General features: G+C 37.0%; 1 protein-coding gene across 2 annotated transcripts in view; it reads right to left on the reverse strand.

Annotated features, from left to right (window-relative positions):
* The window catches only part of UBE2G1 (ubiquitin conjugating enzyme E2 G1), an 87763-nt gene that overhangs the window by 10211 nt on the left and 55542 nt on the right, over positions 1-22010 (reverse strand). For both annotated transcript variants that reach the window (XR_002826840.1, XM_006105276.3), the window contains exons 2-4: positions 17313-17415; positions 6563-6660; positions 3849-4027 (exon numbers count right to left, since the gene is read on the reverse strand). Coding sequence is in view for 1 of the 2 variants with exons in the window: in XM_006105276.3 (XP_006105338.1) it covers positions 3849-4027; positions 6563-6660; positions 17313-17415 (380 nt within the window). In the remaining variant the exon portion in view is untranslated. The remainder of the gene's footprint in view (positions 1-3848; positions 4028-6562; positions 6661-17312; positions 17416-22010) is intronic.

A 22010-nucleotide genomic window follows, 5' to 3' on the forward strand; every position in this document is an offset into this window, starting at 1 on the left:
ATCTGCTTTCCTAAACCCTCATTTATTATTTATCATGAATGGAGGAGAGTTACGTAGAAGGCCTACCTACAGTTCTGAAGAAGTCTTCAAAATACAAAAGAAAAACTGACTTCAAAGAAAGAGACTTCAGAATTTAACTTTTAAAAATCTCTAATTTGAACTCCCAAGAGAACTATTAAGTTCATTAAAGAGTGATTTCATGAAAAAGGAAACAACGAAGAAAAGACCAAGCATTTAAAATTAAAAGTAATACTGTCAAAATAAAAATTCAACAGAAGATTCAAAATCGGCACCATTTTTTTTTTAAATTATTAGTTAAGGTATTACAAATGTGTCGTTCGGCACCATTTTTAGATTAAAAAGTTACAAGGGATCAATCTGGGTTATAGCTACAATTTCAAAAGAGGGAATAATGCCGCCCTGGCCAGTGGTGTTCAGTGGTTAGAGTGCCGCATGTTCGACTCCTAGTCAAGGGCACATACCTTGGTTGTTGCGTCCCCACTGAGGGCACATACAGGAGGCAACCAATCCATGTCTCTGTTTTACATCGATGTTTCTCCCCGCCCCTTTCTACTCTCTCTGAAAAGCTATGAGGAAAATATCCTCAGGTGAAGATTAACAACAACAAAAATGAAAGAATGCCAAACCTGAAAAAAATTTTCAAAATAATTTAAAAGATAAATTTCCCACAGCCGAAGTCTTCAAAGTATACATCAACTAGAGAGATGGAAAATTTTACATATTGTGAAATTTCAGAAGACCAAAAATCCAGAAAAGGATCTAAAGGGAACTAGAAAGAAAAAGGAAAGAAAAGTCACCTACAGACACAGAAGAATGAACCTAGCATCAACTTTCTCCTCAGTAACAATAAGTACTAAAGATAAATTCTGTAGAAATTTTATTTTCTACCCTAGAATTCTGTAAACAAAGTATCAATTATAAGGTCAGGACAGAAACACCTTCAGACATGTAAGAACTTAATTCCCAGCCACCTTTTCTTAAACATTACTCTTGGATGAAGAACAGCAAAAGAAAAAAGTTAACAACAAAAAAAAGGGGGGCAGGGGAGACCCAGGAAACAGATGATCCAATACAGAAGAGCAGCAAGTGAAGGAATGAAAATACAAGGAAAGCAATCAAGCAGCAGGCTGAATCAACCTAATTTGGATCCAAAGAATGGAGGGATCCAGGAGAGAGATCTCCAAGAAAAATGGGAGTTCCTTAAAATAGGTATCGTTCACTGATTGAGAGGTGAGAAAAACAAACAAAAAATACATAACAATATGATTAAAAGGTATGCAATGCAAGCAGAAAAGGCAAATAAGAAAGGTAAACAAAACTGTTTACAAGATAGTTGTGGTTTAAATATGAGACAACTGGTTAAATCAGACAAAGCAGCAGTGGGTTTAAAAAAAAAAGAACAGGATAGATTTTGCATAGTCTGTGAAGTCAAGTTTGTATATTTCAACTTCCTATAAAGGCCATTTTCTACCCTTATGAAAATTTTGCCTATTCACATTGTAAAATATTTATTTGTTCTTATTTTCTCCTTTTTGAAGATTAAAACTCAAGTTGTCAGTTCCAATCTTATAAAAGAGCTGACAACTGTGAATGAAATAGGAATTACTTCTCAAAATGATTCTATAGGATTTTTTTTAATATATATTTTTATTGATTTCAGAGAGTATGGGAGAAGGAGAGATAGATGATGAGAGAGAATCACTGATCGGCTGCCTCCTGCACACCCCACACTGGGGTGTGCCCTGACCAGGAATCGAACTCTGACCTCCCAGTTCATAGGTCGAGGCTCAACAACTAAGCCACACGGGCTGGGCAGGATTTTTTTTAAAAAATAGCTTTCATCTCTTCTCCCTCACTCTCTCTTATATTGTTTGAATACTTGACTAAACAGAAAAATAGAATAGTGTTCTACCAGACTTTACTTCAACTTGATTACTAAATGTAAAATTTCAAAGCCATAGATATGAAAAGGGATTATCTATGTAGTGTTTTTCTACATCTAAGATCTCACCTAAGTTGTTTTGTTGTGTTGTTGTTGTTTTTTTGTTAATCCTCATCTGAGGCTATTTTTCCATTGATTTTTAGACAGAGTGGAAGGGAAGGGCGGGGGGGGGGGGGGGGGGGGGGGGAAAAAAAAAGAAAAACCCCCCCCTTTTTGGGGAAAAAAACATTAATTGGTGGCCCCCGGTTTTGGCCCAAACCGGGAAAAGGAATCAAGCCGGGAACCAAGGGGTGGCCCTTGCTCAAAATCGAACCCAGGACTCTTTAGTCCGCCGGCCAACTCTCTATCCATTTAGCCAAACCAGCTGCAGGGGTTCTCAACCTGTGGGCCGAGACCTCTTTGGCGGTCGAACTTTCAATTTCACAGGGGTCGCCTAAGACCATCCTGCATATCAGATATTTACATTACGATTCATAACAGTAGCAACATTACAGTTATGAAGTAGCAACGAAAATAATTTTATGGTTGGGGGTCACAACATGAGGAACTATTTTAAAGGGCCAGAAGGTTGAGAACTACTGAGCTAGGGCTTAAGTTTTTATATATGATTGAAGTAACCCCCAAAAAAGGTGATTTTAATCTTCTGGCTTTCATATACAGTAACAAATAAAATTCCAAGAATAAGAATAAAAACAAAAGGCTTTTCAAAGAAGGACAGAAGATTGAGGAACTAAGACTATTAAAGAAGACTAATAAAACAAAAATATAATGTGAAAATATAATATGGGCCCAGCCTGCATGACTCAGTGGTTGAGCGTTGACCTATGAACCAGGAGGTCACAGTTCGATTTCCTTTCAGGATACATGCATGGGTTCTGGGTGGGCTCCATCCCCAGTGTGGGGTGTGCAGGAGGCAGCCGATCAATGATTCTCTCTCATCATTGATGTTTCTATCTCTCTCTACCTTCCTCTCTGAAATCAATAAAAATATACATTTTTAAAAATATTAATAATAATGTGGGATCCTAGATTCTGGATTTTTAATAATAACCAAAAAAAGGAAGCTATAAGAACAATATTGAAGAAATCTGAGTATGGGCTGTATATGTATATTCAATAATAGTATTGTATCAATGATAGACTCGTACTATGCTTATTTGGAAAGATACCCTTGTTCTTAGAAGATACATGCTGAATTATTCAAGTATGAAGAGTTAGGATATCTGTAAAGTATTCTCAAACAATTTTGCCAAAAAAAAAAAAAAAAAAAAACCAAAGTAAAATCTCCACTACTGGTAAATCTAGGTGAAGGATATAGGAATGATTAACTAATGCCAGCTTTGTTGTAAATCTGAAATCAACAAAAACATACTAAAAAAAAAAAGACAAAAAAAGCCCAACCGATGAGGTTTAGTAGTTGAGCATCAACCCATCAACCAGGAGGTCATGGTTCGATTCCCAGTCAGGGCATATACCTAGGTTGTGGCCTCAATTCCCAGTAGGGCATGTGCAAGAGGCAGCCTATCAATGATTTTCTCTTATCGGTTGATGTTTCTATCTCTCTCTCCCTCTCCCTCTCCCTTCCTCTCTCTGAAATCAATAAAGACATATTTAAAAGAAAATACAAAAAACTCAGGAATAATAATATGAACTTGATATTAAATTTTCCTAGGTATGACATGTAAGATGGTGTCCTTATTCTTTAAAGATCCAGGTTCAAGTATTTAGGGATGAAGCTGAGTTGTATCTGTAATTTATTTTTGTAAAATGGATATAAACAGATACACACACATACACACACACACACACACACACAGATATATAAAGATACTATATTTCTGAGTTTAATTAAAGGGGAGGGGATAAGTGCATATGACCACCTTACCGCAGCATCAACATTAGCAGGTGAGTCTCCATTAGGATCTGCCAGCATAGAAATAACACTAATCATGATGGTTTCCACGGTGTGAATGGGAAGCCAACGTTCCTCTGGTTTTTCATAACCATATTTATCTTCACCAGGCTCATGAAGAATAGAAATGCATACATCACCATTTTTATCAACTGCAAAATTAGAGAAAAAACAGTCCTGTTTAAAATACATATTTGAAATAACTTGGTTATACAGAAGATATCTATTATAGATTGAGTCCTAATTTCCACAGAACCTGTATAAAACAATGAATATACAGCAGTTAATTTCCAAAATGGAACCTGTTAACCTTCTAAGAAGACCATGGACTTTACTAACTAGGATTCATCTGAAAAACCCAATTGAATGTAAGTTATCTTATACATCTGAGCAAAACTTCAAGATACCTAGCATGTAGATAGATGTTGCCTAGCATTTACATGTAGTAAATACAGCAGGTCCTGGAATATTATGCAGCTGTAAAAAAGAAGGATCTCTTACTTTTTGAGACAGCATGGAGGGACCTGGAGAGTATTATGCTAAGAGAAATAAGCCAGCCAGAGAAAGATAATTATCACACGATCTCACTTATATGTAGAATCTAATGAACAAAACAGATCCAGAGACACAGAAGCATGGAACAGACAGTCAAATCTCAGAGGGAAGGTCGGGGGTTGAGGGGGGTTGGGAAGCGATCAACCAAAGAACTTATGAAGACTAAAAAATAAAATAGCCCTAGCTGGTTTGGCTCAGTAGATAGAGCCTCGGCCTGCGGACTGAAGAGTCCTGGGTTCAATTCCAGTCAAGGGCACATGCCTGGGTTTCAGGCTGGATCCCTAGTGGGGGGCGTGCAGGAAGCAGCCAATCAATGATTCTCTCTCATCAGTGATGTTTCTATCTCTCTCTCCCTCTCCCTTCCTCTCTGAAATGAATATTTTAAAACATATATAAAAAAATAAGCAAAATAAAAACTCATATTCTCTAACTTCCTCTTCTATGCTACCAATACATCTTTATAACTACATATCACTATCATCCCTCAGTTTCACCATTAAGTCTACATGTCCACCTTTGCCTTATATAGACCATAATTTCCTTATAGAAAGAGACCATAATGCATTAATCATCTTTATATCTCCAGTGCCTAACAGATACTCAGATGCTCGCTTTTCCTCTCATTCCTATTTCAAAATGACTTTTCACTCTTTTCTTGTCTAATTCTTCCTGTACTTGCCATCATTGCCCCTCACCTCCTCAGGTATCCTTTCTTAAGTTTTAATTATTTCACTCCCCAGTAGGGGGCCTGCAGGAGACAACCTATCAATGATTCTCTCTCATCATTTATGTTTCTATCTTTCTCTCCCGCTCCCTTACTCTCTGAAATCAATAAAAATATTTTTTTTTAAATAAGAGCACTGTGGTTAAAAAAAAAAAAAGCCTTTTCAACTTGAAGAAACACACACACACACACACACACAAGAAAACACTTGTTCCCTCAGCTTTCCTCTTAAATTACCTAGGCCACTGCTATCCTTCCTCTTAACAGAAAAGAAGTGCCACTTATTGTGTACATATGTGCTCTCGATAATTCTCACAGATAGAGAAAATAAGGCTCAAAGAGGCTCTGCCTAGAATTCTATAGCTAATCTGGTATAGCCAACAGTGAGAAGCTTAGTCACATCTTCAGAAATAGGTGCAAACAGACTGATAGTTCTAGTCTCTCATAAGACCCATTTGTTTTGCAAGCCACTAGGTTCTAATATATACTCCCTATCCATGCAATAATGCCTTAATTTATTCTATAATCCATACTCTCCCACAGATTTTGTTGAAACTAACAAATAAGGGTTTTTCTTCCTTGCAACTGAAAGAACCTTGACTAGGAGAAACAAAATGCAGATTAGTGTAGTAGTCTAAAAAGACAGTTGATTACAAAATACTGATAAGTCAACATACTTAGAAAACAAATCCTTGCAAGCTCATACAAAACAAGGCCAAAAGTTCAAGGAAACTGTGTATAATAAACATAACTTATCTAGCCTAACCTTTGGTTCACAAGGTGGATTTTATTTATTTATTTTTTCACAAGGTGGATTTCAAATGGTAGCATACCTTTGGGTAAAAAAGTCAATGTCTCCATTACACAAACAGCAGTACTGGGATGCTTTCCAAAGGTTAAAACATACACTATTTCACCTTATTTGAAGCCCTCAGTCGCTTTATGATAGGTAGGACATGCCCTGTTTTATAACTAAGAATATAGTTTAAAAAGTCTAAGAGCTAAGAAGAGAAAAAGTAACTACACAATCCAGGTTTAATTACTTTTGTGCTTTTTGTAATAGCCAATGAGTCACCTAATGCCTTGGAAATTATCTCTTCAATTTTAAGAGTTCTATTATTGCTGAATATCATCATATCACCCACCAAACTTGCCTCTAGTTTGGAACATCATGAGACTCAAAGGAGCTGAAAACTAAGTAAAAAAACCATTTTTTCCATATGATTTCTGTTGCTCCTTCTCACCTAAAGAATCTAACGCATGGCCATGTGCATAACAAATACAATGAACTTAGTACAAAAATTCCAAAGCAATTTCATTGAGAACTGTATCTTTCTTACTGAACTTGAAAACTTCAGTGATGGGCCATCATATTTGTAAATGTAAAAGTACAAATAGATAAACTTACCATTTGGATGCCAGATTTCTGTAATGAATTTCATTTTAGGAGGCCGGAGGGGATAATCTTTTGGGAAAGTGAGATGAGCCTTAAAAACACCACCTTCACTGGAAAACAAAAACATAAACAAGTCCTTGCCAATAAGTTCCTGCTTATAAGTAAACAATTATTAAAACAAACATAAAAACAAGGGTGCTAGTGTTGACAGCATAAATAAATGAATAATCTGGATTTCAAGCAGTTTACTTTATAAATAACCAGGTCTAAAAACTGTCATACCTACACCACCTTCTTAAACTCTCAAAAAACTAGTAAAGTAAATATCTCAAAAAAGACATTCAAATCAGATAGCATTACTGCTGTGCTACAAAACTTCCTATTACTTCCTACTGCACTTAAAAACAAAATTTAGAAGGTTTAACATTGCCTTAGGGTCAAGTTGCCAAATTTCTATGTTGATCTCAAATCATCACTCTTTGTTCTAGCCCGTTTTCTTTCCTTTTTTCAAACACAATAAGCTTTTTCTCAGCTCAGACTTTATGCACATTTTGTTGTTTCTTGTCTGGGAAGAAATGTGTTGACCTTCTATTCATTCATCCACTTATTTATCTCATCATTTAACAAATGATGTGTCAGACACTAGGAGCACAGTAATGAACAAAGCATACAGTCGCTCAAGTAATTTATATTCTAGTGACTTTCCAAAGCAGTCCTGTGCAATAGAACATTCTACACATTGGAGATGTTCTATATTTGTGTGGTCCAATATGGTAGTCACCTGCCACTTGAAGTATGGCTAGTGAAACAAAGGAACTGAATTTTACATTTTATTTAATATTAATAGCCACATTTGGCCAGTGACTGCTGTATTAGTGCAGTTCCAGAGCACTGACATTTACTTAAGAAATGTTCTTGAAGAATTGTCAGAACAATAAAATGAGTTTTATATGTTAACAATAAAAAACAATGAGATGACGTCAACCTTATGGGGCAAAAATGACTAAGAACTCAGCTTAAATGTTACCTCTTAAGAAAGATTTGACTACCCAATTTTAACCAAGCCACCATGTCCCTTTATTACATTGACCAATTTGCTGCAACAGCAATTTGCATATCAGATTTTTTTACTGTTCAATGTACATACCATTATGTGATTGTGTTTGTTTTACATCAGTGAGAAATAGAATTCTCAGCTCATTAAATGGTTTTCATTCACTGAACAAATATACATTGGTTATCTACTTGTGCCAGACACTAGTCTATGTAAAAGGATATAACAGAGCAAGACATTAGCACTGGTTTCATGGCACTTACCATTCTAGTGACAGAGGAAAATACAAAAAAAAAATCAGTAATAAGTACTGGAATAATATGAGAAATCTATTATTAAATTTAAAAAAGAAACACAAATATCTACTGGATAAACCCATCTGTCTTTAAAATATAAAAAACGCGGGTATGTTTACATGAAACATGACATAAATACATTAACAATGGTTAACTCTGGAGCACAGGATTATGAATCTTTTACTTTTACTTTCTGTTTTGTACATTTCAGTAGAGCTTCACTTTTTAACCACAGCAAGTATTCATTTTTATTGCCTTTCTCTGATCATAAAAGCAAAATTGGGGAGAGGGTAATAAAAGAGAGGTAGATCATTAATACCAAGTAGTCCTAAACACTTAGCAAATGCCACTCACTGGACTCCAAGTATAAAAAGTAACCTTAATAATACAATTTTGGTAAAAGCAATAGGAAAAGACTGCCAAGGCAGAAAGTAAGAATAAAGTGGTAAAGCACAAGCATAACAAACAGGATAATTTGATTTAACAGTTAAAGAAGATGGTAACTTGCCCTGGATGGCGTTGCTCAGTGGTTAGAGTGTCAGCCCAAGAACCAAAGGGTCGAGGGTTCCATTCCAGGTCAAGGGCACATACCTGGGTTGCAGGTTCAATCCCACATGTGGGAAGTAACCAATTGATGTGTGTTTCTCTCACATCAGTGTCTCTCTTTCCCCCGCTCCTCCCCCCCCCAACTTTCACTCTCTCTAAAAATCAATGGAAAAAATATTCCTAGTAATGATTTTTTAAAAAGAAGATGAGAAATAATACAAATGAAAGACTTTAAAAGAGAGGGGCGGAAGCCAATTTTTTTTAAAGTAAATGGCAGAAAGACTAAAAAAAGGATAAATAAAAAAGTAAAATAAGAAAGAAAATAAGGCCCTAACAACAACAAAAAAAAGGCTTTTCCTTCTGTACAGGAAGAAAACCAGACTGAGTGCAGTACAAATAGATATCCAGAGGCAGAAAGGAAGAAAAATTACAAATTTTATGCCTGCCTTACTGACCTTAACTTTCATAATTTGTAAGATTATGTACTGAAGGGGAAAAAAACCTGAAGATGAGAAAAACTGAGAGTAGAGTATCTGTTGTGAAGAATGCATTACACTGATAAAGAGATAAGTCTATTTTCTCAGCCTATGTTACCCCAACTGTAAAAGACAGTGCCAAAACTGGTCTTAGAACAGAATTATATTAACTAGTTTCTCAAGCTGGGGCTATAAACCAATTAAGTAACTAACCAGTTTTCTTCTTAAATAAATAAAATTAGAATAGAAAACAAAGGTGCTTATCACAAGTAATTTGTTTCAGTTATATGATCTACACACATGCTTCTATTCATTAAGACGTATACACCTAAGCATACATTGGGTCACGATGTAAATTATTCCTGATTATGGGTTGTGGTGTAAAAAAACAAAAACAAAAACAAATGGTTTGAAAGCCATAATTACAGAAAACAGCCAAGAATCCTTGCCACAAAGCCCAAGCACTTTATTCTACTGATGAGGCTAATCCTCAATATTCAGTTAGCTTTTCCTTACATTTTGATTGGTTAGATCCTCTTAAAAGCTTTATATTAGCTGATTGGAATTCCTGTCATAAAAAATTACCTAGTCTCATTATTTTCAATCAAATCTAATTAACAGGATTATCCTAAAACATTTAAAGCGCAGATTTTTTTTACTCTGTCTGCAATGCCCTCACCCATCCTGAACCAACCATGCTATTCCTTATAGTTTTTCTCCTATAGGTGGATTCCTTAACACTTCCTTTATCTGTGAACATTTTGTGTGTATGTGTGTGTGTGTGTTTAAGTCTTGCTCAGTAGTCCCCATTTGTGGGTGCAAACTTCTAGTGAACAGCTAAATTAGCAAAGAGGAACTCAAAAGACCTACAGGATACAAAACATTGTAAAATAAGTATTAACATGTCACATGTTCACTGTTTTTCAACTATACAGGGATGCTATAGTGATGAGCAAATTCGAAGTTTATTGAAAAGCATCAATGAATTAAAAATATCTTCTCTTCTATTATATAGTCTCTTCATCACAGATATTATTGGCATGACGTTAAAAAAGAGTGTACAGTCCAGCCAGTGTGGGTCAGTGGTTGAGCATTGACCCATGAATCAGTAGGTCAAGGTTCAATTCCAGTCAGGGCACATGCCCAGGTTGAAGGCTTGATCCCCAGTGGGAGACGTGCAGGAGGCAGCTGATAAATGGTTCTCTCTCATCACTGACGTTTGTATATCTCTTTCCCTCCCTCTGAAATCAATAAAAAAAAATTTTTTTTTAAGGTATGCAACCAGGAGTTCCCCATTTGAAAAGGTTGAGAAACCTAGGCCTAGTTCAAGTTTCTTCTATTACGCCTATCTTACTGTTTTTGTATTAAATTATAAAAATCTGACAAGGATCAGAAATCCTATCATTCTGCTTTGTCAGACCCTACCATTCTGCCATATTTACTTTGGAATCCCTATCATAAAATGATAAATTGTATGCTGTCATATAAAATTTTGCTCAACATTTTTCTTTTATATATACTCATCTTGATACTTGTCTCTTGTTCATTTAGTTTACCTGCCACATTCCACAGTTTATCCATTACAATTGTAAGACATTTGATTGCTTCCAATTATTTTGCTACTGCAAGCAACAGAACACTGAACAATCCAAACACTTCCTAGGCATAGGGCTTTTACCCTAGAAATAAAACTGCTTAGACAATGTCTAAGTAATTGTCCAATCATACAACTAATAAAAATGGTAGAGTCAGGGAACTAAACAAAGATAGTTCCCAAAGCCCATGTTCTTAAGCACTGAATGATAAATGGTATGGCATAGCCAGTGATTCATCAATTTCTGAGGAATACGTGTATGAGGTTCATTCCCTCCAAAAATTCATTACAGAACATATGGCTTGTGACTGTATGTCTTAAAAGTGTAAAAAAATTTTGTTACTGTAAAAGAATATTAATCAGAGTTTGGTTACCTAATTCTTTATTTTCTATATCATCTCAAGGTAAGGCAATACTACAAAATACAGCCCAGCTCAGTGGTTGAGTGTTGACCTATGAACCAGGAGGTCGCGGTTCAATTCCCAGTCAGGGCACATGCCTGGGTTACAGGCTTGATCCCTAGTGGGGGTGTGCTGGAGGCAGCTGATCTTCTCTCTCATCATTGATGCTTCTCTCTTTCCCTCTCCCTTCCTCCCTGAAATCAATAAAATATATTTAAAAAAAAACAACACTACAAAATACATATAATCTTAAGATTTTCTCATTTTTCATTGCCAGTAGTAAGAAACAAAGCAGCATACAACTTGAACAGAGTAGCCATTACTGATGAAAGAAAAAGAGAGTAAGAGATAAAAAGAAGTTGTACATTCACCATTCACCAATATAAATTTAAACATATATTTACACAGTGCTATCCGGGTGTCCGAGACTTTAAAAACCCACTGCCACTTCTACCTGAATTTTTCATTTCTCTGGATATGAGTAGCTATCCACTACTTGATAACCAGTTGTATAAAAACAATAGGTATATCACACAAGTTTCAGAATCTCTTTCATAAAGACAGCCTCAAGAATTGATTCTTAACAGCACTAGAAAAATTAATAGACAGAGAAGTAATAAAGATTCAAGACTGTGTAAAGATAAATATAATGGCTAAATTAATACTCATGGCAACTATCAGTTTCAAATAAAGTAATGCATAAGTATACCAGTTCATTACATAGATTGTAAAGAGTATGGACTGCCCTCTAGTGACTAAACGAAGGCTAATGTTGCCACCATGAAATATCACACTAGCTTTTAAAAAACTTTAGTACCCTATTCTTCTATTATTACACTAGAAGCCCGTTGCACGAAAATTCGCGCAATAGGCCTTCCTTCCCCTGGCTGCCGGCACCAGTATTCCTCCGGCACCTGGGACCCAGGCCTTTGGTCCGGCCGCAGCAAGGCTTGGCTTCTCCGCTGAGGCTGCAGCGGAGAAGCCAAGCCTCTTCAGTCTTCAGTCTTCAATCTGGCCAGAGCCGTCAGTCTTCGCTCCACGCCTGCATATGCAAATTAACTGCCATCTTTGTTGGGTTAATTTGCATACTCATCTGATTGGCTGGTGGGCATAGCGGAGTGACACCAATTTGCATGTTTCTCTTTTATTAGTGTAGATTAGAGGCCCGGTGCACGAAATTCATGCACAGATGCAGTCCCTAGACCTGGCCGGCGATTGAAACGCGAGCATCTGGCATGGAAGGGCAGGTCCCAGCTGACCTCTGGGCCCTGGGCCCTGGGCAGCACCTGGGCCCCGGACCCCGGCACGCCCACCTCCGCCTGAGTCACGGCGCCAGAGTCCCCACACGGAGATGCAGTGAGCGCGGCCGAACATCACAGGCCAGGGCGCAGTGTGGGCCTCTGGGCAGTCCAGTGGCGCCACACGGAAGCCAGGCAGGCAGCGCGCTCTCTCCCAGCCGGCCTCGCAGACTGGCTCCTGCGTGAACCCACGGGAGCCTGACCAGCCCCTGCGGTCCGGTGGCTGCGGCCCAGCCTTCTCACAGGTGCCCAGTGCTCAGGGCACCTGAGTGCGGGGGCTTCCCCAGTGCAAAAGCTCTGACGTCCCAGGGGGAGGGTAGCACTGCATCTCTGTCCCTGTCACCCCCGCCCCCATGTAGCCGGTGAGAGGTTGCAGTGTATGGCTGACACCCGCCATGTTCCAAGCAGCCCCCTGGTCGTCACCACACGTCATAATGAGCAGTCAAACTCCTGGTCCAACGACCGCCAGAAGGGACAATTTGCATATTAGGCTTTTATTATATAGGATAAATTATCTAATCATTAAGTGGAGAATTAATCACTTAGGTCTAGGTACCATCTAAGCCCACATTAACTAACTTTCAACCCTATATCCTTGCCACTTTGACCCCCATTGTCAGCCTCTATTTCTCTTCCTAGTCAGTTATTTATGCTCAAGGTCTATGTATTCACTCCCAAATCACTCCTCAAACAACAGAATGATTTCTACCCTCTTACCCTCTTCACTCCACTGAAGTAACTACAAGAACACCATGCCCGTTCGATTCCTGGTCAGGGCATATTCCCAGGTTGCGGGCTTGGTCCCCAGTGTAGGGTGTGCATGAGGTAGCCAATCAATGATTCTCTCTCATCATTGATGTTTCTATCTCTCTCTCCTCCCTTCCTCTCTGAAATCAATACAAATATATTTTTTTTAAAGAACACCCATAATCTCCTTACTGTTAAGTAAATAAACACTATTAAATACCTGATTTTTGATTCTTGATTTATAGAATTTTAGAAAGCTTACTTCTATAAAACCTTTCCTCTCCTTATACCTTTCCTGGCTAATTTCCTCTGCTTTCTCATTGTCCTACCCTAGACACATATGCTCTTTCTCTATCCTCTAAACAAAGACTGCTGATCTCCCTACTTCAAGCAGCCACGAGAAGCCCTCAAACTCCTCAAAATTTGTCTATAACATTTTTATGTTATAGACAAAATTTTAAAATAACATTGTTAAAAGCATATTGTTGTTGCAGAAATACAAGTAGCAGGAAAAATAAAACCCATAATCCCAAAGTTATAACACTTAGTAATTTAATGCACATTTTTAAATATAAAATTAACTGGTACCTCCAGATGCAAAATTTCTCAATGGCTGGGCTTTGTCCTTAGGACAAAAGATAAATTCAAACTCTTTAATAGTATTTGTAAATTTCAACTAGCCTTCGACTCCCTACCCAACCTCATTTCTTAAAATTCTTTATAATCATTTTACTGTTTCCATATCCTTATTCCATCCCTTTTTACTAGGCTCTATGTATACAGTTCTCCCTATGAAATGCTTAATCCCTAGTTCCCTTCAACTTACCCCTACCACTCACTATTATTGCCAGAATATCTGTCTAGTTAATTTTTATCTTGCTGTTGACAGTCCCAAATCTCTTCCATCCAAGAATAATTAATCTAAACCAGATGTGGCAATCTCATTCATACTGCCAGTTACTGGTTAAAGAATGAGCAAGCCACTCAATTCTGACAAATGAGACAAGAAGCAGAGTCTGCTGAAGAAACTACCTTCTCTTATTTCCTTGGGTGATATTCTCAAAATGTTCGAAACTGCTGTAACCATTTTGTGTCGGGACAACAAATCATTCAAAGTATTCTAAGCCAGTTAAAATCAGATTTCTGTTACTTGTAGCCAAAAAGCCTAGTAACTAATACAGTTACTAACTCTTCATTTCCCATTTTAGACATCTTTTCCTCTGGGAAAAGTTCCTGGCACATTCAAAACCTGCCATGTTCCCAATGACTTATCATAATACCCCATGCCTATGTGCACCATACCTATCACCAAAGTGTATTAAATGACTATGCAATGATCTGTTTTGTCAACTAAAGTATAACCTCTTTGGGAACAGTGACTATTAACTAACTAATTCAAGGTCATGTTCCCATCTGGAGTAAGAGTACTCAAAAGAAATCGGAGAACTAAATAAATAAGTAGTGTAAATGCCAGTATAATGCTTTATTTTTGCAACCATTCAAAGTAGGACATTGCCAAAAGTGATGGCATAAATTTAATAAATCATAAACCTCCTTTTTGAGGGCTTGATAGTAAAAACAATTTTATAACTTCCAGTACATGAATTTTAAAAATAATCATTAATAAAAAGAAATCAGATCCAAGTAATTTTGGATGATTATTATGTCTGTCAACTGCATTAAGGCTTCATTACTCACAGGATGCTCAAATACGCATGGCACTGAGGTCAAATTTATATAGCCCAGGTGCTGCTGGTGCTCTCATCAGGATGGGACAGTGTGGAAGTGGCCGTCGATTGTCTCATCAGTAGGTCCATACTCCAAAGGAGCTACCAACAAATGCTTCTGCTATGCACATTTCATATCAAACAGCCAGCACTTTTTAAATGTATATGCAAGGCCAGAAATAGGTTTGTATTGGTGAAAATAATGGTCTGTTAACTAGTACAGTAAGTATTAAAAAAATATTCAGAGACAACTGCATGAAAAAAGTATAAGAATTCTGTGAGGTCCTTAGAGATGGAACTCAAGTCTAGATGCCTAACCAAGCCTCTATATCAGGGTTGAAGTCCAGCATGATGGCCATATAAGACGCGAGAAATCATTTGGTCAGGCCCTGCCAAGGCATTAAGTTAAATGTTTGACAGAATATACAAGGCTAATTTTTAAGTTGATAATTTTGTATGGCCTGCAATTATGTTATAAATATCCAAATGGCCCTTGGTAGAAAAAAGGTTCCCCACCCCTGTTCTATATAGACATCAGTTTAGAGGAATTTCTCTCATTATTCATATCAACTGTAAGAGTAACAAGATTCTATCACTGAAATATTGCTGTGTAAACGTTCATGCAATGTGTTTTGACTGCAAAATCTAGAAAAGACCTGAATTTCATCAAGCTCATAAACCAGGTTATATGTATGGTTTTGTGTATAAAATTTGGTTAATTAGCTTTCAGCCCTTGCTGGTTTGGCTCAATGGATAGAATGTTGGCCCAAGGACTGAAGGATCCCAGGTTCAATTCCAGTCAAGGGCATGTGCGGGAAGGCAATCAATGTGTCTCTCTCTTTGATATTTCTCTTTCTCTGTCTCTCCCCCTCTCTTCCACTCTCTAAAAATCAATGGAAAAATATCTTTGGGTAAGGATTAAAAAAAAGAAGAAGAAAAAAAAGAAATTAGCTTTCAAATAATAACAAGACTGTGGCAGACTACTTCTAGGATGTTTTCAATCGCTACTGTTATCTATCAAGCTAACATGGTGGTTATTGTAAACTGAGTTATTTTAATTTGCAACAATTACCAATGCAAACATACATCTGCGAAATATACCAGCAAAAACTTTGATTGACAATTCGTATGACAAAAAAACACAAAAATCCACACTATAGTTCCATGTTGTATGTCATATACCAGTCTACAGAGAAGTAGCTAAGTTTTCTTTTCCATCATGTATTTTGTTCCATCATGTATTTTGTGAGGTGAAAAGGTATACCTAAAATGACACTACTTGCCCTAACCGGTTTGGCTCAGTGGATAGAGCATCGGCCTGTGGACTGAAGGGTCCCAGGTTCGATTCTGGTCAAGGGCACGTATCCTTGGTTGCGGGCACATCCCCAGTAGGGAGTGTGCAGGAGGCAGCTGATCGATGTTTCTAACTCTCTATTCCTCTCCCTTCCTCTCTGTAAAAAATCAATAAAATATATTTTAAATAAATAAATAAATAAAATAAAAGGACATTACTTGACCATCAGAAAAAAATGTGTGATGCATCCAAATCCTTGCCTTAATACCATCAAGGAAGGAACATGGCTGAGTGAGAACGTGTAGTTAGTCCCCAAGAGACTCAGATCTAGATTGTCCCTACTGTCTCTCAGTTGTCTGTCTGTGAGAAGGTCACTGCATTTTCTTCCAATACCTCAACTTCTAAAAAAATATGGAATTTGTACCAGTCAGGTACAAGGTAGTCATGACCTCTCTTACAGAACATTAAATATTAGTAAGTTTAAGTTAGTCTATAAACACTTGGGGCAGAAAATAAAACTGTGGCCTTCGAATCTAGAAATGTATTACATAAAATATTTAAGAAATTCCATCTCCCTTTTTCTATTGCTCTTTGATAGCAGTACATTCTGTTGTCCATCTTTACAAATCAGTTAGTACGTGGTTAATGAAAAATGATTAACTGTAACAGTCACATTTACAAACTGGGAAAAGATGACTGTGAGTTCATTTTAGAGCAAGAACACCTTGGTTCTAGCCAGTATTCTGTGAGAACCCAATTAGAGAACCGCTGAAATTGATATTCTTGAAAGTTCTTTCCAGCCTGCTTAAGACACTTTTGTGTACACTGTGCTCTGTATGAAATCTCCCAGATTAATAGTATGCTTTCATTAAACTGATAAAATGTTAAAATTTATAAATCCTTATCTTTAAAATTATAATGTTCCCTTTGAAGGCAACGCATAGTAAGCACAAGGGAAGGAAGAAGGAGAAACATTTCAATAAAGAATATTCTTTTCTATCCTGACAAAACCAATCCAATTTCTGTAATACAAGTAAAAAACTGTATTATTTATATGTAACCTCACCTTAAAGATAGCTTTTCTGTAATAAATTTATCCCAGGGAGCAAGAATATCTGAATTTCTGAAACTCATATATTTAAGAAAGCAACAAGTTTTAGACAGTTTCAAGCAGGATACAAAAATCCTAGAAAGATCATTCCATACAAATGATACTAAATACAGCCATTTCATCTGCTTTTTAAATAATTCCATTTCAGTTTGCCAAAATAGTTTACATTTCAATTAATTAAAAGAGCTCCACTTTGATGTCAGTTTCATTGTACTTACTAAAGTGTATCTGGAGGACCAATAATAAGGACTTCCCATCGGTAGAGATCATTGTCATCTATTAAACCTGCAGAAAAACCTTCCACTGGATTTTTGTTGAGTTCTGTGGAGAAAGAAAAATTTGATCAAACCTTTAAAATTAAATCACATAAATTTCACCCAACAGATGAATTACAAAACTTGAATATACATTTTATTAATTCTAAACTATTAAATGAATATACGGGATTCATCAGCAAAATGCTACCTGATGACCAAACATTTCCACTTCTGACGACACAAGGAGCCAAATGAGCAAAAGCAAACTAAACTTCCCATAAGATCATCTTCTACTGCCCTCTAACTTCTACCCTGGTTTCAACTAGGTTCTTATTCTAGGTAGCTCTACAATAGTATAGAGACACAGTGGTGTAGAGAGCTTGTAAAAATGCAGATATCCAGGCCCATTCACCAGAAACTCTGTTTCAGAGGGAAATTATTAAACCAATACTTCTGACAATTCTTATGCTGTGGTCTATAGGATGCACTTTCAGAGTGCCTAACACCAACAGAGTGCCTAATACCTTTTCATTGGGATTTGCTGAGCTTAACCAACCTTCACTTAATACTAATATCTACATATCTTTTGTCAATTCCTCTGTAATCTTGGGGAATATACACCTACAGTGGATGCTCAAACGTGCCCTGCTTGTGTGTGTTAATCCTTCTGCTGGCCACAGCTTCCAGCACACAAGAGTGGCTTAAGAATAATTCCCAGCCCAGCCAGTGCAGCTCAGTGGTTGAGCGTCGACCTAGGAATCAGGAGGGGTCACGGTTAGATTCCCAGGGCAGCAGCAATCGACCTGCCCGCCCGGGCGTCTCATGTGCGACCTGACCCAGAGCAGCGGGGCAGGACAGCGTGGCTCCTCTGTCACCCCAGCTTCCTCATCACAGCTCCCTTGGGGGCCTAAGCCTTTAGTCGGACATCCCCCGAGGGTTCCCTGGCTGCCAGAAGGATGTCTGACTGCAAGCTTAGGCCTGATCCCTCGGGGAGTGGGCCTAAGTCAACAGGTGGACATCCCCCAAGGGGTCCTGGACTGCAAATGGGCGCAGGCCGGGCTGAGGGACACCCCCCACCCCCCAGTGCACAAATTTTTGTGCACCGGGCCTCTAGTAACACATAAAAAAGATACTGAAAATGGAAACATAGGAATTACATTTTAATCTTATTTTGTTTATCCATGCAAACATTTACTGAATGCTAACTACACAAAGAGCTGAAAGTCCCACTTTTACTGTCAATTGAGAGACAGGGTAGAGCACAGACAACTACAAAAGATTTCCAATCTTTTTCTAGATAAACACAGACCATTCACACAACACTATACAAGAGTCTTGTGGAAGATTCTATAATTTATCTAGAAATCGCCTAGTTACTGCAGTTTCTGTCTGAAGTTTTGTGGAGTTTCATAAATGTAGTTGGGTAAGCTCTGAAATGAGCATATATGGTTTAAAAAAAAAAAAAAAAAGCCCTTAACAATTTTCTTACACTTCCCATAAAGTATATCATTGCATCTCACTTTTGTAAATACACAGTAAGTTCTTAAAATCTTTTGTACATTCTTTCCATGCTTTTCTTCCATAGGAATTGTGTCTAGTGCTTGTTTCATGTAAGTAACACAAAAGCAATGTTGACGAATGTACAAGCACTTCAAACTCAAATGCCGCGAGTTTGGCATGGCTTTTGCCCTCTACCATGAGTCTTCATAGGTCCATGGATATTCAACAGGTTTAATTTTCCTATAGTTGCAGATCATTACCATACCTTCATGAATGCTTCCTTCAAAGTCCAGTTCAAGTAATACCTTCCTCCATGAGGCCTTAAGTAATTTACCAAATAATCTTCTTTTGACTTCTGAGTTCCTATTAATTATACTTGTTGTCTGCACTACATCACCTGGCACTTAACTATCAGCTCCTGATTCCACAATGTGTGTAAACTCTCCAACATTAGTACAGAAATGTGGAGAGCACAAAAGAAGGGCACATTATAATCATAAAGAGACAAAAAGGGCTTCTAAAAAAGAGAGGAGACATCTGAAATAAGACAAAGGATTTGGGTAAGAGAGTTTCTAGAGTTAGAACATATACAAAAATTGAAATATGGGCATCAGTATATAGAACAAAGGGGATGCATTAAGTTGAAACCACACAGAAGGAACTGGACAGCAAAGAGCCTTTGTAAGAAATATAAGTTTAGACTTTATATCCTGAGGACTACGATGATGAGCCTCTCTGTGTTTTGTTTTTAAAACAATGAGGTAACCTCTTAAGATTTACATTTTTGAAAACCAACTTTTCAGTATGTGAAAGATGACACAGAATAAGGCCATGGTGATGACAAAGAAAACAAAAAAGAAGCTAGTAAAGTAATCCTGGAAAGTGTACCTTTAGTATATGGTAGTGGGAATAATGATGAAAACAGGAATATTTAGAAGACAGAATAACCAACCAAGCTCCGTGATTGTGGGGGGTTAAAATAATAAGTTAAAAATCACACACAATTCCTCAAAAAGTTAAAGATAGAGTCCAATGTAACACAGCAATTCCACTCCTAGATATATACCCAAGAGAAATAGAAACATCTGTTCACACAGGAAGTTGCACACAAATGTTTATATAGCAGCATTGCTTATAATAGTAAAAAGGTGGAAACAACCCAAATATCTATCAACAAATGAATAAACAAATTATGGCATATTCACATAATGGAATATTATCAGCCATAAAAATGAAGTTCTGATACATGTTACAACTTAAACGAATCTCAAAAAAATCAGGCTAAGTGAAAGAAACCAGACACTAAGGTCACATATTGTATGACTCCTTTGATATATCCAGAAAAGGCAAATCCACAGAAACAGAAAGCAGAATAGAGGTTACGAATGGATGGGCGAGGGGGTAATGGGATGTGATTACTTAATAGGTAGGTATTGGGGGAGGGGGTGTTATAGGATGATGAGAAAGTTTTGAAACTAAATAGTGGTTGCACATTGTGAATACACTAAACACCACTGAAATATATACTTTACTAAATGAATCAGTAAACACCTCTGAGTTTGTGTTACGGATTAAGCTCCGCACCCCCCCCCCCTTTTTTTTTCTGGAAATTTGTGAAGTGCTTCTGGTTGCCAATGGTCACATTGTCCTGGCCTCCCTAGGCTCAATTCCTACAGAGAATATTAAGGAGCTTTCCACATTAATATAAAGGTTTTATTTTCTTTTAGTTTTTAAGTCCAACTTTTTAAGTCTTTTAAGATTTAGATATTTTTAGATGGAACATTAAAATTTTGTTTTGCTTGAGGAACCAAGGTAACCTTGGTATTACTGTATAGTATATCTGCATGCACACCATTTTTGTGTAAAAACAATTTTTACTATAAAGACATTTCAAGAAATTTAAGAGAAGTGCTTGTGAGTTATATGGTATGGCATAAATACTTTCAATTACTAATCACATAACTAAATGTTATTGAACTGCATTAAAAAATGAGTTCAATGGTCCTTTGGATGACTCAGAATAACCTAATTTTGCCTCCCCTCTCCTCAAATGAAAACATATGCTTATACTTGTAGTGTTCGTTGTATTTTTCCCTTATTTTTAAAATTTTGTGACACATTGAAATGTGCCTATAGAAGTTAAGAAAGGTATTTTGCAAGCAATTTCTGTAAAACCTTTCTTGGCAATAAAATTCCTTTACACTTTAAATTAAATTTCACAGTAGGAAGAAATAAATTCAATGAAAAGAGCTAAGTAAAGAATCTTAACATTTCTATTAGCCATTGGAAAAGCTTCACTTTCTATCCTTTAATTAAAATCTACATTTCTCTTATCAGTTTTGTATTCTGCATTTGTGCCCCAGTGAACATTCAGTGATGTAGCTGATATGCCAGGCTGGTGTCATAACTGGATGAACAGCAAAAGGGAATAAAATTGAAAGAAGGATACATTGCACTCATATAACTTGAGTTAAGGAGACCTTATTTCATATGCATAAGTAGCCATCCTGTGTGTGTGTGTGTGTGTGTGTGTGTGTGTATTATAAATAAGGATGCATGTATAATGTGTGTTTTAACCAGCTCCAGAAAGCTATTGGAAACGAAGATTTCTTTTGCCAAGAGCAAATTGCCAATGGTCAAAGTTATGACTCTGGTAAACTTTTTTTAGTAATAACTAGATGCCAATACAGTCATTGCAAAGGTTAAGACCCTGCATCACTGAGTTATAAAATTGTAACTCTCACTCTGCAATGGCAGATAATGATGCACTCAGCAGGGCTGCTCTAGGTTTTCTAACCTGAAAAATAGTTTCAGGTCTTTTTAAGGACCACATATACTGAAGAGACAAACTTTCAGTAAAATTGACCATTAGGGGAGAAATAACCCATCATTTTCTTGGACAGATAACAGTTCTTACATATTGGATATGGGGCAATACTTTTCTCACCTTCCCCATCCCTTGATTTTTCATTTGTGAAATGTAGGAGAAGGTTTTGCTTTTTGGAATTCCAATCTTTTGCAGGCTTTATTGATTTATGTTTCTTTAAAGTGACTATCAATGTATTAGTTTATATATATAAGTTATTTAGGATTATTATACAATTTATATGCTTAATATTAGCATCATTAAACTCTTATGATGTTCTTTAAAAAGGTTGA

Source organism: Myotis lucifugus, unplaced genomic scaffold (genome assembly GCF_000147115.1).
Source record: "Myotis lucifugus unplaced genomic scaffold, Myoluc2.0 scaffold_657, whole genome shotgun sequence".
In the NCBI taxonomy this organism is placed as follows: domain Eukaryota; kingdom Metazoa; phylum Chordata; class Mammalia; order Chiroptera; family Vespertilionidae; genus Myotis; species Myotis lucifugus.